At 44.9% G+C, this 14,667-nt stretch overlaps 1 protein-coding gene across 1 annotated transcript in view; it reads left to right on the forward strand.

Moving 5' to 3' along the window:
• The window catches only part of LOC308611655 (forkhead-associated domain-containing protein 1-like), a gene marked incomplete at its 3' end in the record, with an annotated part of 87,421 nt that overhangs the window by 48,271 nt on the left and 24,483 nt on the right, over window positions 1–14,667 (forward strand). The window contains exons 5-6 of the mRNA XM_081260358.1: window positions 189–425; window positions 12,554–12,662. Of these exons, the coding sequence (XP_081116484.1) occupies window positions 189–425; window positions 12,554–12,662 (346 nt within the window). The remainder of the gene's footprint in view (window positions 1–188; window positions 426–12,553; window positions 12,663–14,667) is intronic.

Genomic DNA, 14,667 nt, shown 5'->3' on the forward strand with positions numbered 1-14,667 from the left:
TAACCCAATTCTTGTCTCTATGAGATTTTCCAAGTGACAGAGATAGCCTTGAAAGTCTGCTTTTTCCCTCCCTGCCTGCCCTCACCTTCCCAAAGAATGATACCATATTTTTCCTGTCTTTCTTTAAATGGGCTCAGCCTTACACCCAGACCCACACCTAGTAAATTTCCCATCTGGCCTCCACCCAGGATGAAATAATTCTGCTGCTGGGAAAAGAAGTCAGCCGTCTCTCCGATTTTGAACTTGAATCTAAATACAAAGACACGGTGATAGCAAGCCTGCAGAACCAAGTGGCCAACCTGAGGCAGAAGCTGTTGGAAACAGCTGCCTCCAGGCAGAAGCAGAGGGTGATCCCGCCCAAGTTTCAGGTTCTGCATGAAGAGGACGATGCCCAACAGAGAGAGATCCAGAGCTTGAAAAAGCAGGTAGGGCTCAGAGACAAGTGGGTCGGGGTCTTGCGGTCACAACACAGGGTGACAGCTCTCAGGTAGAGCCTTGGCGGAGCCACCCGGGTAGTTAGAAATGGGCAGTCAGCACAGCATGGAGAAGAGTGCAGATCCAGGGAGTGGAGGGTTGGCAAATTTCTAGCCTTGTAAGAACAATATTAGATTTCATTAAGTGCCTACCATGTTCAGGCCCCGGTGCAGGTGCTTTGGGTGCATTAGCTTATTTATTTATTTATTTATTTTATTTTATTTATTTATTTATTTATTGGCTGCATTGGGTCTTCGTTGCTGTGCACGGGCTTTCTCTAGTTGCAGTGAGCAGGGGCTACTCTTCACTGCAGTGCGTGGGCTTCTCATTGCAGTGGCTTCTCTTGCTGCAGAGCATGGGCTTCAGTAGTTGCAGCATGAGGGCTTCAGTAGCTGTGGCTCGCGGACTCTAGAGTGCAGGCTCAGTAGTTGTGGCCCACGGGCATAGTTTCTCCACGGCATGTGGGATCTTCCTGGACCAGGGCTTGAACTCATGTCCCCTGTATTGGCAGGCAGATTCTTAACCACTGCACCATGAGGGAAGTCCCCTCATTAGCTAGTTAAACCTCAGTCTTCTGACACATGCCATTCTACAGATGAGGAGACTGAGGCACGCTCAGAGATGCCCAGGAGCTTGTTACAGCTTGCACAGCAAGTGAGAGGCAGTGATGTGACTTGGGCTCAGCTCTGCCACCTTGTACACCTCATGCTTTCACACCCGCTTTGCATTTCCACCCAACTCCTGTCGCTTCAGTGACCACTTCTCACACCCACCCGGACCCAGCCAGAAAGAGCTGGAGGTGGGGAGAAGGAACCCCACAGTGTTCCAAACACTGAGGCCTTTATCAAACTCTGAAGGCAGCTGCTGGTTCATTTATAGGGAATTTCACCAAAAAATCTCCACCCAGAATGTCTGGATTTACCAGTCAACTTCCTTCCTCCTGAAACTAAATCCAAAAGAAAAAAAAATTTTTTTTAAGTTTTAAAGAACTACTTTAAAATTGGCCACTGATCTTGTACATAAATTATATTGCAACAAAGTTGATAAAAAAGCAATTGGTCATTGATGAATTTTGGCCTCAGTGCATAATTCTGCTTAAAACCATAGTCAGATTTGGTTCAACATGGCGGAGTAGAAGGACATGCTCTCACTCCCTCTTTCGAGAACACTGGAATCACAACTAACTGCTGAACAATCAGCGACATGAAGACACTGGAACTCACCAAAAAAGATACCCCACATGCAAAGACAAAGGAGAAGGCGCACTGAGACAGTAGGAGGGGCGCAATCCCAATGAAATCAAATCTCATCACTGCTGGGTGGGTGACTCACAAACTGGAGAACACTTATACCGCAGAAGTCCACCCACTGGAGTGAAGGTTCTGAGCCCCACGTCGGGCTTCCCAACCTGGGGGTCTAGCAATGGGAGGAGGAATTCCTAGAGACTCAGACTTTGAAGGCTAGTGGGATTTGATTGCAGGACTTTGGCAGGACTGGGGGAAAGAGCGATTCCACTCTTGGAGGGCACACACAAAGTAGTGTGTGCATTGGGACCCAGGGGAAGGAGCAGTGACCCCCCTAGGAGACTGAACCAGATCTACCTGCTAGTGTTGGTGGGTGTCCTGCAGAGGCAGGGGACAGCTGTGGCTCACCAAGGGACAAGGGCACTGGCAGCAGAAGTTCTGGGAAGTATTCCTTGGCATGAGCCCTCCCAGAGTCTGCCATTAGCTCCACCAAAGAGCCTGGGTAGGCTCCAGTGTTGGGTCGCTTCAGGCCAAACAACTAACAGGGAGGGAAACCAGACCCACCCATCAGCAGACAAGCAGATTAAAGTTTTACTGAGCTCTGCCTACCAATGCCACAGCCAGCTCTACCCACCACCAGTCCCTCCTATCAGGAAACTTCCACAAGCCTCTTAGATAGCCTCATCCACCAGAGGGCAGACAGCAGCAACAAGAAGAACTACAATCCTGCAGCTTGTGGAACAAAAACAATATTCACAGAAAGACAGAAAAGATGAAAAGGCAGAGGGCTATGTAACAGATGAAGGAACAAGGTAAAACCCCAGAAAACAACTAAATGAAATGGAGATAGGCAACCTTCCAGAAAAAGAATTCAGAATGATGATAGTGAAGATGATCCTGGACCTCAGAAAAAGAATGGAGGCAAAGATCGAGAAGATGCAAGAAATGTTTAACAAAGATCTAGAAGAATTCAAGAACAAACAAACAGAGATGAACAATACAATAACTGAAAAAAAAACACACTAGAAGGAATCAATAGAATAACTGAGGCAAAAGAAACGGATAAGTGACCTGGAATACAGAATGGTGGAATTCACTGCTGCAGAACAGAATAAAGATAAAAGAATGAAAAGAAATGAAGACAGCTTAAGAGACCTCTGGGACAACATTAAACACAACAACGTTCACATTATACGGGTCCCAGAAGGAGAACAGAGAGAGAAAGGACCCGAGAAGATATTGAAGAGATTATAGTCAAAAACTTCCCTAACATCGGAAGGGAAATAGCCACCCAAGTCCAGGAAGCACAGAGAGTCCCATACAGGAGAAACCCAAGGAGAAACACACCGAGACACATAGTAATCAACTTGGCAAAAATTAAAGAAAAATTATTGACAGCAGCAAGGGAAAAATGACAAATAACATACAAGGGAACTCCCAGAAGGTTAACAGCTGATTTCTCAGCAGAAACTCTACCAACCAGAAGGGAGTGGCATGATATACTTAAAGTGATGAAAGGGAAGAACCTACAACCCAGATTACTCTACCCAGCAAGGATCTCATTGAGATTCGATGGAGAAATCAAAAGCTTGACAGACAAGCAAAAGCTAAGAGAATTCAGCACCACCAAACCAGCTCTACAACAAATGTTAAAGGAACTTCTCTAAGTGGGAAACACAAGAGAAGAAAAGGACCTACAAAAACAAACCCAAAACAATTAAGAAAATGGTCATAGAAACATACATATCGATAATTACCTTAAACGTGGATGGATCAAATGCTCCAACCAAAAGACACAGGGTTGCTGAAAGGATACAAAAACAAGACCTATCTATATGCTGTCTCCAGGCGACCCACTTCAGACCTAGGGACACATACAGACTGAAAGTGAGGGGATGGAAAAAGATATTCCATGCAAATGGAAATCAAAGGAAAGCTGGAGTAGCAATACTCATATCAGGTAAAATACACTTTAAAATAAAGAATGTTACAAGAGACAAGGAAGGACACTACGTAATGATCAAGGGATCAATCCAAGAGGAAGATATAACAATTATAAATATATATGCACCCAACATAGGAACACCTCAATACAAAAGGCAATCGCTAACAGCTCTAAAAGAGGAAATCAACAGTAACACAATAATAGTGGGGGACTTGAACACCTCACTTACACCAATGGACAGATCATCCAAAGAGAAAATTAATAAGGAAACACAAGCTTTAAATGACACAATAGACCAGATAGATTTACTTGATATTTGTAGGACATTCCATCCTAAAACAGCAGATTACACTTTCTTCTCAAGTGCGCACGGAACATTTTCCAGGATAGATCACGTTTTGGGTCACAAATCAAGCCTCAGGAAATTTAAGAAAATTAAAATCATATCAAGCATCTTTTCTGACCACAACGCTATGAGATTAGAAATGAATTACAGGGAAAAACCTGTAAAAAACACAAACACATAGAGGCTAAACAGTACGTTACTAAATAACCAAGAGATCACTGAAGAAATCAAAGAGGAAATCAAAAAATACCTTGAGACAAATGACAATGAAAACACGACGATCCAAAACCTATGGGATGCAGCAAAAGCATCCCATAGTTCTAAGAGGGAAGTTCATAGCTATACAAGCCTACCTCAAGAAACAAGAAAAATCTCAAATAAACAATCTAACGTTACACCTAAAGGAACTAGAGAAAGAAGAACAAACAAAACCCAAAGTGAGCAGAAGGAAAGAAATCATAAAGATCAGAGCAGAAATAAATGAAATAGAAACAAAGAAAACAATAGCAAAGATCAATAAAACTAAAAGCTGGTTCTTTGAGAAGTTAAACAAAATTGATAAACCATTATCCAGACTCATCAAGAAAACGAGGGAGAGGACTCAAATCGATAAAATTAGAAAGGAAAAAGAAGTTACAACAGACACCGCAGAAATACAAAGCATCCTAAGAGACAACTACAAGCAACTCTATGCCAATAAAATGGACAACCTGGAAGACATGAACAAATTCTTAGAAAGTTATAACCTTTCAAGTCTGAACCAGGAAGAAATAGAAAATATGAACAGACCAATCACAAGTAATGAAATTGAAACTGTGATTAAAAATCTTCCAACAAACAGAAGTCCAGGACCAGAAGGCTTCACAGGTGAATGCTATCAAACATTTAGAGACGAGCTAACACCCATCTTTCTCAAACTCTTCCAAAAAATTGCAGAGGAAGGAACACTCCCAAACTCATTCTCTGAGGCCACCATCACCCTGATACCAAAACCAGACAAAGATACTACAAAAACAGAAAATTACAGACCAATATCACTGATGAATATAGATGCAAAAATCCTCAACAAAATACTAGCAAACAGAATCCAACAACACATTAAAAGGATCATACACCATGATCAAGTGGGATTTATCCCAAAGAGGCAAGGATTCTTCAATGTATGCAAATCAATCAATGTGATACATCATATTAACAAATTGAAAAAGAAAAACCATATGATCATCTCAATGGATGCAGAAAAAGCTTTTGACAAAATTCAACTCTGATTTATGATAAAAACTCTCCAGAAAGTGGGCATAGAGGGAACCTACTTCACCATAGTAAAGGCCATATATGACAAAGCCACAGCAAACATCATTCTCAATGGTGAAAAACTGAAAACATTTCCTCTAAGATCAGGAACAAGACAAGGATGTCCACTCTCACTACTATTCTTCAACATAGTTTTGGAAGTCCTAGCCACAGCAATCAGTGAAGAAAAAGCAATAAAAGGAATCCAAATTGAAAAAGAAGAAGTAAAACTGTCACTGTTTGCAGATGACAGGATACTCTACAGAGAGAATCCTAAAGATGCCACCAGAAATCTACTAGAGCTAATCAATGAACTTGGTAAAGTTGCAGGACACAAAATGAATGCACAGAAATCTCTTGCATTCCTATACACTAATGATGAAAAATCTGAAAGAGAAATTAAGGAAACACTCTCATGTACCACTGCAACCAAAAAATACAATACCTAGGAATAAACCTACCTAGGGAGACAAAGACCTGTATGCAGAAAACTGTAAGACACTGATGAAAGCAATTAAAGATGATAGCAACAGATGGAGAGATATACCATGTTCTTGGATTGCAAGCATCAATACTGTGAAAATGACTCTACTACCCAAAGCAATCTACAGATTCAATGCAATCCCTATCAAATTACCAATGGCATTTTTTAGAGAACTAGAACAAAAATGCTTAAAATTTGTGTGGAGACACAAAAGACCCCGAATAGCCAAAGCAGTCTTGAGGGAAAAAAACGGAGCTGGAGGAATCAGACTCCCTAACTTCAGCCTATACTACAAAGCCACAGTAATCAAGACAATATGGTACTGGCACAAAAACAGAAATATAGGTCAATGGAACAGAATAGAAAGCCCAGAGATAAACCCACACACCTATGGTCAACTAATCTATGACAAAGGAGGCAAGGATATACCGTGGAGAAAAGAGAGTCTCTTCAATAAGTGGTGATGGGAAAACTGGACAGCTACATGTAAAAGAATGAAATTAGAACACTCCCTAATGCCATACACAAAAATAAACTCAAAATGGATTAGGGACCTAAATGTAAGACCAGACACTCTAAAATTCTTAGAGGAAAACATAGGAAGAACACTCTTTGACATAAATCACAGCAAGGTATTTTTTGATCCACTTCCTAGAGTAATGGAAATAAATACAAAAATAAACAAATGGGACTTAATGAAACTTCAAAGCTTTTGCACAGCAAAGGAAACCATAAACAGGATGAAAAGACAACCCTCAGACTGGGGGAAAATATTTGCAAAGGAAGCAACTGACAAATGATTAATATCCAAAATATATAAAGAGCTCATGCAGCTCAATATTAAAAAAACAAACAACCCAATCCAAAAATGTGCAGAATACCAAAATAGACGTTTCTCCAAAGAAGATATACCGCTGGCCAAGAAGCACATGAAAAGCTGCTCAACATCATTAATTATTAGAGAAATGCAAATCAAAACTGCAATGAGGTATCACCTCACACCAGTTAGAATGGGCATCATCAGAAAATCTACAAACAACAAATGCTGGAGAAGGTGTGGAGAAAAGGGGACCCTCTTGCACTGTTGGTGGGAATGTAAATTGATACAGCCACTATGGAGAACAGTATGGAGGTTCCTTAAAAAACTAAAAATAGAATTACCATAGGACCCAGCAATCCCACAACTGGGCATATACCCAGAGAAAACCATAATTCAAAAAGCCACATGTACCCCAATGTTCATTGCAGTACTATTTACAATAGCCAGATCATGGAAGCAACCTAAATGCCCATTGACGGACGAATGGTTAAAGAGGAAGTGGTACATATATACAATGGAATATTACTCAGCCATAAAAAGGAACAAAATTGGGTCATTTGTAGAGACATGGATGCATCTAGAGACTGCCATACAGAGTGAAGTAAGTCAGAAAGAGAAGAACAAATATCATATATTAACGCATATATGTGGAACCTAGAAAAATGGTAAAGATGAACCAGTTTGCAGAGCAGAAATTGAGACACACATGTAGAGAACAAACGTATGGACACCAAGGGGGGAAAGCGGCAGGGGGTGGGGGTGGTGGTATGATGAATTGAGAGATTGGGATTTACATGTATACACTGATGTGTATAAAATGGGTGACTAATAAGAAAAATATAAATAAATAAATAAACATTTTAAAAAAGGAGAGAGGAAAAAAAAACCATAGTCAATGCTTGGGGGCCTTTGTTCTCTTGTTCTCTGTTTACTGTCTTTCCCTCTGTAACCGATTCTAGGTACACAGTTTCAATCCTAGAAATGGTGCTCTAGAAAGGACACAGATTGTGTATGGTGAACCTAGGAGATTCTAGCAGGAAACTGTAAGCTCCATGAAGGCAAAGGTTGGGCCCAGTAACCTTCTAGAACTCTGTTAGGACCGTGTCTGTTTGTTTGTTCTTTATTCATCCATCCATCCATCCGTCCATTAATCCAAAGAAATATTTTGGGGGGCCTATCCCGTGCCATGCCCTCTTCCAGGCTCTGAGAATTCAGCAGAGAACAAGACAGACATGATCCTTCCCCCTGTTATGCTCTAGTGAGGGAGACAGAATAAACAAGTCAACAAATACATGCTCTAATATTTAAAGGAACTAATGACTCTCCTTCAAACCTGGTTTTGAAAAAACAATGAAAGTAACAGGTCCTGTAGGGATTATTAGTGCAAACAGCTACCTTGACATGTAGCTGACACATTAATGAGCACCTTTTTCTTGAACTGAACCCAATTTTGCTGAAATATTCCTTTCAGTTATTCTCCCATTTCAGAGCTTTCCTGAGAAAGTGACATGTCTTTTTCAGGTACATGGATGAGGCTGAATTATTCCCACATACCTTTTTTTTTTTTTGGCCGTACCACGCGGCTTGCAGGATCTTAGTTCCCTGACCAGAGATCAAACCCAGGCCTCCAGCAGTGGAAGCACAGAGTCCTAACCACTGGACTGCCAGGCAATTCCCCACATACCTTTTTTTAAATAATTGAAATATATTTGACATAGAATATTATATAATTTCCACATATCTTTGAATATCAGCCGGTCCCAATTTGAGTATTATTTAAAGTGGCTGCCGATATCTGGGGGAAAAATGTTTTTTTACAAAGAAATTATCTAGAAATAATTACACTGATGCATCGTGCTGTTGCCTCCCCTACCCCTGGAGCTTCACTTATAACTGAAGAAGAATATTTTATAGCAAGGCATATATGAACCAGAGGCTCCATCGGTTTGAACTCAAATCGAGTTTCATCCACTGACATTTTAGTTTCTTAACTATTCTACTGCCTGCAGAGCATTCCACCAGAAGTGTAAGCCACATGGCAGGTTGATTTATGGTTCTGATTACTTTATGTGTTTTCCCTGGTCCCCGAAGGTGTGTGCATAATGATTTGCTCTCAGAGATCTTCGATCTGCTACAGTATCACTAGAAAATTCTTACCTCCATGTGCTCTTATACGCCTGTGGTAATTAGAAGCCAAATTATCATCCTGAAACAATCACTCCTCCTAGCACTCTTAACTTTCTTATGATTCAGTGCCCATTTTATTACACAGCTTAACAGACATTAAACATCTTGGAATTTATGCCATTACAAACAATATGGATATTTACTTTGATAGTAAAAGTATCAAAGAGGTTTGAAGAGTCTTTGGAGTTTTCCAGCAATCCAAAATCCTAAAACTCTGACACTCAGATTGAAATATTTTCAATCTGTCAAAACCACTGGAGTCTTAGAGGGGAACATACGTTTTCCCTTCTGGAAGTTTGTCTCTGTGTGTTCTATCTCTGGTATCATGCAAATAAAAGCATTAAGCTGAGAAGAGCTTACAAACACTTTCAGTGTTCCAAGGACCTTTTATGGAAAAGTTGTAGTTCCCCCCAACAGAGAAAAGTAAGATGTGAAAGAATTTTTTTACTCAAAGTTTCCAAAGCACAAACATGCAAAAGTATAGCCTTGGGGAGAGTGGGGGTCAGAGTGGCCTGTGTCCCCGCAACTTCCAGCATAGAGCTCCCCCCAATAATGTCTCATGTGCCCCAGGGAAAAAGTAAGTGTAACTGCCCCAAATGTCCTAGACTCTGAACCATGATGGTGTATGAAACGAGTCAGAAAACTTGTGAGACCTTGACGTATCTGTTAACTCTACCAGAGTAATAATGACAAGATTTCCAAGGACACAAACCAAGACCAAAGGCTGTGCGCGCCATCTGGTGGCCATATCAGCACGCCCGAACTCCATTACCTGGGCATGCCCACCACCTCCCCCCAATCTTTTTTTTTTTTTTTTTTTTAGAGTGATGCCCGCAACCTGGTCTGATGATAAACAGGGAAATTCCTGTATTTCTTCTTTTGGAGGGATTATTTTTATTTAAGACACTGAGTCTCTATTTATTCTTATAACAGTTATTTTTAATTTAATGCACGTTTTTAAGTTTAAAAAGGGAGCTGCTTCTACGAAAAATGCTAAGAAATTATAGTGGGGCTAGCCAAGAGACATGGGAAAAATGGTGAAAGTGGTATATGAATAACTGAAGTTTAGGAACTCTCTTCGGGTGGGGTTGCCAGATAAAGTAAGGACACCCAGTTAAATTTGAATTTTAGAATTTCGTTTTAGTGTGTGTCCCAAATATTGCATGGGACACACTTGCACTAAAATATTATTCATTATCTGAAATCCTATTTTAAGTGAACATCCTTTTTTCCTCCCCTAAATCTGGCAACCTTACCTTAGGAGAACAAAGAAATTGCACCCAGGACTTGGCTGGTGGCACAGTGGTTAGGGATCCGCCTGCCAGTGCAGGGGACACGGGATCGAGCCCTGGTCCGGGAAGATCCCACATACCGTGGAGCATGTAAGCCTGTGCGCCACAACTACTGAGCGCTCTTGCCACAACTACTGAAGCCCGTGTGCTTAGAGCCCAGGCTCTGCAACAAGAGAAGGCGCCACAATAAGCCTATGCACCGCAACAAAGACCTAACACACCAAAAATAAATAAATAAATAAAATTTATTTTTAAAAAAAGAAAAGAAATTGCATCCTTCTCCTTGTCACTTCCATTTTGATCTATCAAAACAAGCTAGTGGGGCTTCCCTGGTGGTGCAGTGGTTGACAGTCCGCCTGCCGATGCAGGGGACGCAGGTTCGTGCCCCGGTCTGGGAAGATCCCACATGCTGCGGAGCGGCTGGGCCCGTGGGCCATGGCCACTGAGCCTGCACTTCCGGAGCGTGTGCTCCACAACGGAAGAGGCCACAACAGTGAGAAGCCCGCGTACAGCGAAAAAAAAAAAAAAAAAAAAACAAGCTAGCTCTTGTCCTGTCTATGGATTGCTTGACATGTATGCCCCAATAAACGTGTCCCTGTGGGAGTACTGAGGCCTGACATCTGAAAAATCACAGGGCAAAGGCCCACAGTGCACCTTGAGGTGGGAATGTCCGGGCCACTCAGAACAAGCAGTCTGGCCACATCAAACGGAGAGGGAGGGGGTTCTGGGCCCAGCTCTCTTTCCCGGCCTCTCGGGTACCTGCTCTGTGGAGGCCGAGGCCTGGCAGCTACTTTCGGGCCCTTACCAACGTTGCATTTGATGGAGAGCCTTCCACACCCCACGTGTAGACCTAGACCCCTAGAGGGGGGCCCGCCCTTGAGGGGGCTCTGAGCCATGGACTTAGAGGGTGCTCACAGCAGCCATAGATAGAGCCGGCCTGTGGTGCTCCCACCCACGATTCCTGTATTTCCTTTATTTTTTTTTATTATTTTTTTTTGTGGTACACATGCCTCTCACTGTTGTGGCCCCTCCCATTGCGGAGCACAGGCTCCGGATGCGCAGGCTCGGCGGCCATGGCCCACAGACCCAGCCGCACCGCGGCATGTGGGATCTTCCCGGACTGGGTCACGAACCCGCGTCACCTGCATCGGCAGGCGGACTGTCACCCACCTCGTCACCAGGGAAGCCCCTGTATTTCCTCTTAATAACAACCACACTGGCGTTTAAGTGAGCCTGGCAAGGCTTACAAATGCACACATAAAGATTACCAACTACATTCTCCAGAGACGGACGAGGGAAGTTGAAGCTAAAACACACCGTGAGGGCTTCCCTGGTGGCGCAGTGGTTGAGAGTCCACCTGCCGATGCAGGGGACACGGGTTCGTGCCCCGGTCCGGAAAGATACCACATGCTGCGGAGTGGCTGGGCCCCTGAGCCATGGTCGCTAAGCCTGCGTGACTGGAGCCAGTGCTCCGCAATGGGAGAGGCCACAACAGTGAGAGGCCCGCGTACCGCAAAAAAACCCCAAAATAAACCCAAAAGAAAAGAAAAAAAACACCCCGTGGGTAGTCAGAGGAGAGGACCGTCATAGCTCATCCCCCTGTGCCGTGTGCCAGGCATGATCTGAGCACTTGTACACATGTTAACTTATTAAAATACTTCTAACAATCCTATCAGGTTGGGACTACCATCACCCCGCGTGCAGACTGAACAAAAGGAAACAGAATATGGTGTCCTCCTTGTGTTCACAAAGCCCGTTAACTGGCAGAGACAGGACTTGAAGGCCACAGTCCGGCTCCCGAGTCCATGCCATGCTTTACAGCCTCCAACTTCTCACGCTCAATCCTAGAGCCACCTGGGAAGGAGGAACCAGGCAACTAAAGACTGGGTTTGAATCAGACTCCACGTCTGACCAGCCGCGTGATCCCGAGCAGGGGGCCTCGCCTCTCTGAGTCTCAACCTGGCTCCCTTGCAAAATGGGCACATTAATGGGAACGTCAGCCTTCAGCAACGCTGTGACGAGTATCAGTGTAGCATGTGTGAACGGGCTCTGTAAACTCTGGAGTGTTCTGTGAGGTATAAACTACCCTCTATTCTCATTAGAGGGAATTCATTTCATAACCTGCTCCCGGCTCTTGAACTTTGCTGTGCATCCAGTCAGTGCTGGATGATCTGGAACCAACAGCTGGTCTATTTATGGCTGAAAACCCACAGGTCATAGGAAGACAGCAGCACCGGAGCCCCTGGGTGGCCACAAAGATAAGGTTCGTGTCTTGAGGACTGATGACATGGTGGTCACTGAAGGAACAGGCCCCTCCTGCCCCTTCCACTAGTGACAACTGAAAACCTTGGTTTCCCCAACACCCCGATCCAAGATCAACCCGACTCTTTGCCCAACGTTGGAGAAGTACCGGCGTGTCCTGCAGGCCTGGCTGGCCCCCTCTGACTGTGTGTTGCCTCCTTCCACAGATCAGTGCCCTACAGCAAGGCTACAACCAGGTGCTGAGCCAGACCCTGGAAATCACCTCCCTGAAGCACGAGGCCGAGAACTTAAGGAGGGAGGCCGCCATCACGTCAGGTGAGGCCCTTCTGCATTCAGGCCCCAGAGCTTCTGCCCTCCCCCTGCAGACATCACCAGTCAACCAGCACACCTGTGCCCGTGACCTGGGTGCAGCCTCAGGGATCACCCGTGTCGGTGCATTAGAGTTCTCCCTCAGTGGAGGTTTCTTGCCACCCAGTTCCGAGGGCAGGGCCTGGTAAATATTTGAGAGAATGGTATCTCTTGGCTACAAGGTCTCCTGAGCACTGGCCCCACCAGGGAGAACACAGGTCGCCTTGTGGCTTGGGTGGTTCCACAAAGCAGCCTGAGTGCAAACTAGAGCGTGGACAAAATGGGGTCACTCCTTTAAGGCACCCATGGTCTCACCCATTTCAGCCGAGTGCACTTGGGCCCAAGGGAAACCATTTTCTAATTTGATCAGAGGTGGTTCCCTGATAAAGGGCTTGGGTTGGGAGAGGGGCAGCCAACGCACAGCTGTGGCTGAGCTTTGATTCCCTGGATTCCTTCATTGCTCCACATGTTTCTTGAGCTCCTACTAGGTGTCAGGCCCCGTTCCAGGCTCTGGGGAGGGAGAGCCAAGCAAGACAGTCAGATTCCTGTACTCACAGATTTGGGAGGGGGTGACAGACAATAAAAGTAAACGGATGAATAAACAAGCCCACTTCAGAGAGCAGTGGTGCTGTGGAGAAAATAAACTGTGTGTCGTGGTGGCCAGCGCTTCAAGGGAGGAGACCAAGGGGGACCAGCTTAGTGGGTGTGCAACCATGGAACTCAGGTGGGACTTGAACCCGTGGGCCGGGACTCAAACCCAGTCAGAACCCACTATCTTTTAATCGAGATCACTCATCTGGCCTCGGGACTTAATAAAGCTCAGGTTCTTTATGTCTCATCGCAGAAAGAATCCAGTGAGAGACAAAGTAAGAAGTGGATTTCTTTAGAGAGAAACACACTCCACAGACAGAGTGTGGGCCATCTCAGAAGGCTAGAGACCCCCAAATATGGGGCGGTTAGTTTTTATGGGCTGGGTAATTTTATAGGCTAATGAGTGGGAGGATTGGGACAACTCTAATATTTTGGGGAAGGGGCAGGGATTTCCAGGAATTGGGCCAACACCCACTTTTTTTTTTTTTTTTTTCCTGTACGCGGGCCTCTCGCTGTTGTGGCCTCTCCCGTTGCGGAGCACAGGCTCTGGACGCGCAGGCTCAGTGGCCATGGCTCACGGGCCCAGCTGCTCCGTGGCATGTGGGATCTTCCTGGACCGGGGCACGAACCCGTGTCCCCTGCATCGGCAGGCGGACTCTCAACCACCGCGCCACCAGGGAAGCCCCACCACCCACTTTTTGACATTTATGGTCAGCCTCGGAACAGTCCTGGTGCTGGTGCGTGTGTCATTTTGCTCATGTATTACAATAAGCCTGTAATGAGGCTCCAGTTCCCCAGGAAGTCGAATCTTACGCCCCCTTGGACCTAGCCGATTCTAACCAGTTTATGTTGTATCCTCCACGGCTATGTCCTTCTTTTAGAGAGGACCTGTTTCAGGTGGGCAAGGACAATCCAAGGGCAAGCGAGTCTGCGTGGAGTGAACAGGGGATTGTGGGGCTGGGCAGGGTTGGGGGGTCTGGGTTTTTATTGCAAGGGTGTTGGGAATCCAGTGGAGTTTTTTAAGCAGAAACTGACATGTCTAGAGACCTGAAGAGGATGGGACCGCTCACAGACGAGGGGAGGGAGAGAAGCAGGTGACAGGGCGGAGGCAGTGAGCCTCGGAGGGGCACATCAGTCTGAAAGCAGCCGGCGCGTAACAGGAAACATGCCCACAGCTGTAGAAGCCAGGCATAGCATTGAGTCGCACGTGAATCCCCATCTCTGTATGAATCTGTGCTTTTCTTCTGCCTCACTCTGCAACTTAATCACACCCACACCCACCCCCTGCTGCCCCCAGGTCTCTGCTTATGCTCCTCCCTCACTTGGGATGTCCTCAGATATTTTCTGAGCACCTCCCCCAGGCTAGGTGCTGTTCTGGGCA

The sequence above is a fragment of the Mesoplodon bidens genome, assembly GCF_964165515.1.
Source record: "Mesoplodon bidens genome assembly, contig: HAP1_SCAFFOLD_118, whole genome shotgun sequence".
Lineage (NCBI taxonomy): Eukaryota > Metazoa > Chordata > Mammalia > Artiodactyla > Ziphiidae > Mesoplodon > Mesoplodon bidens.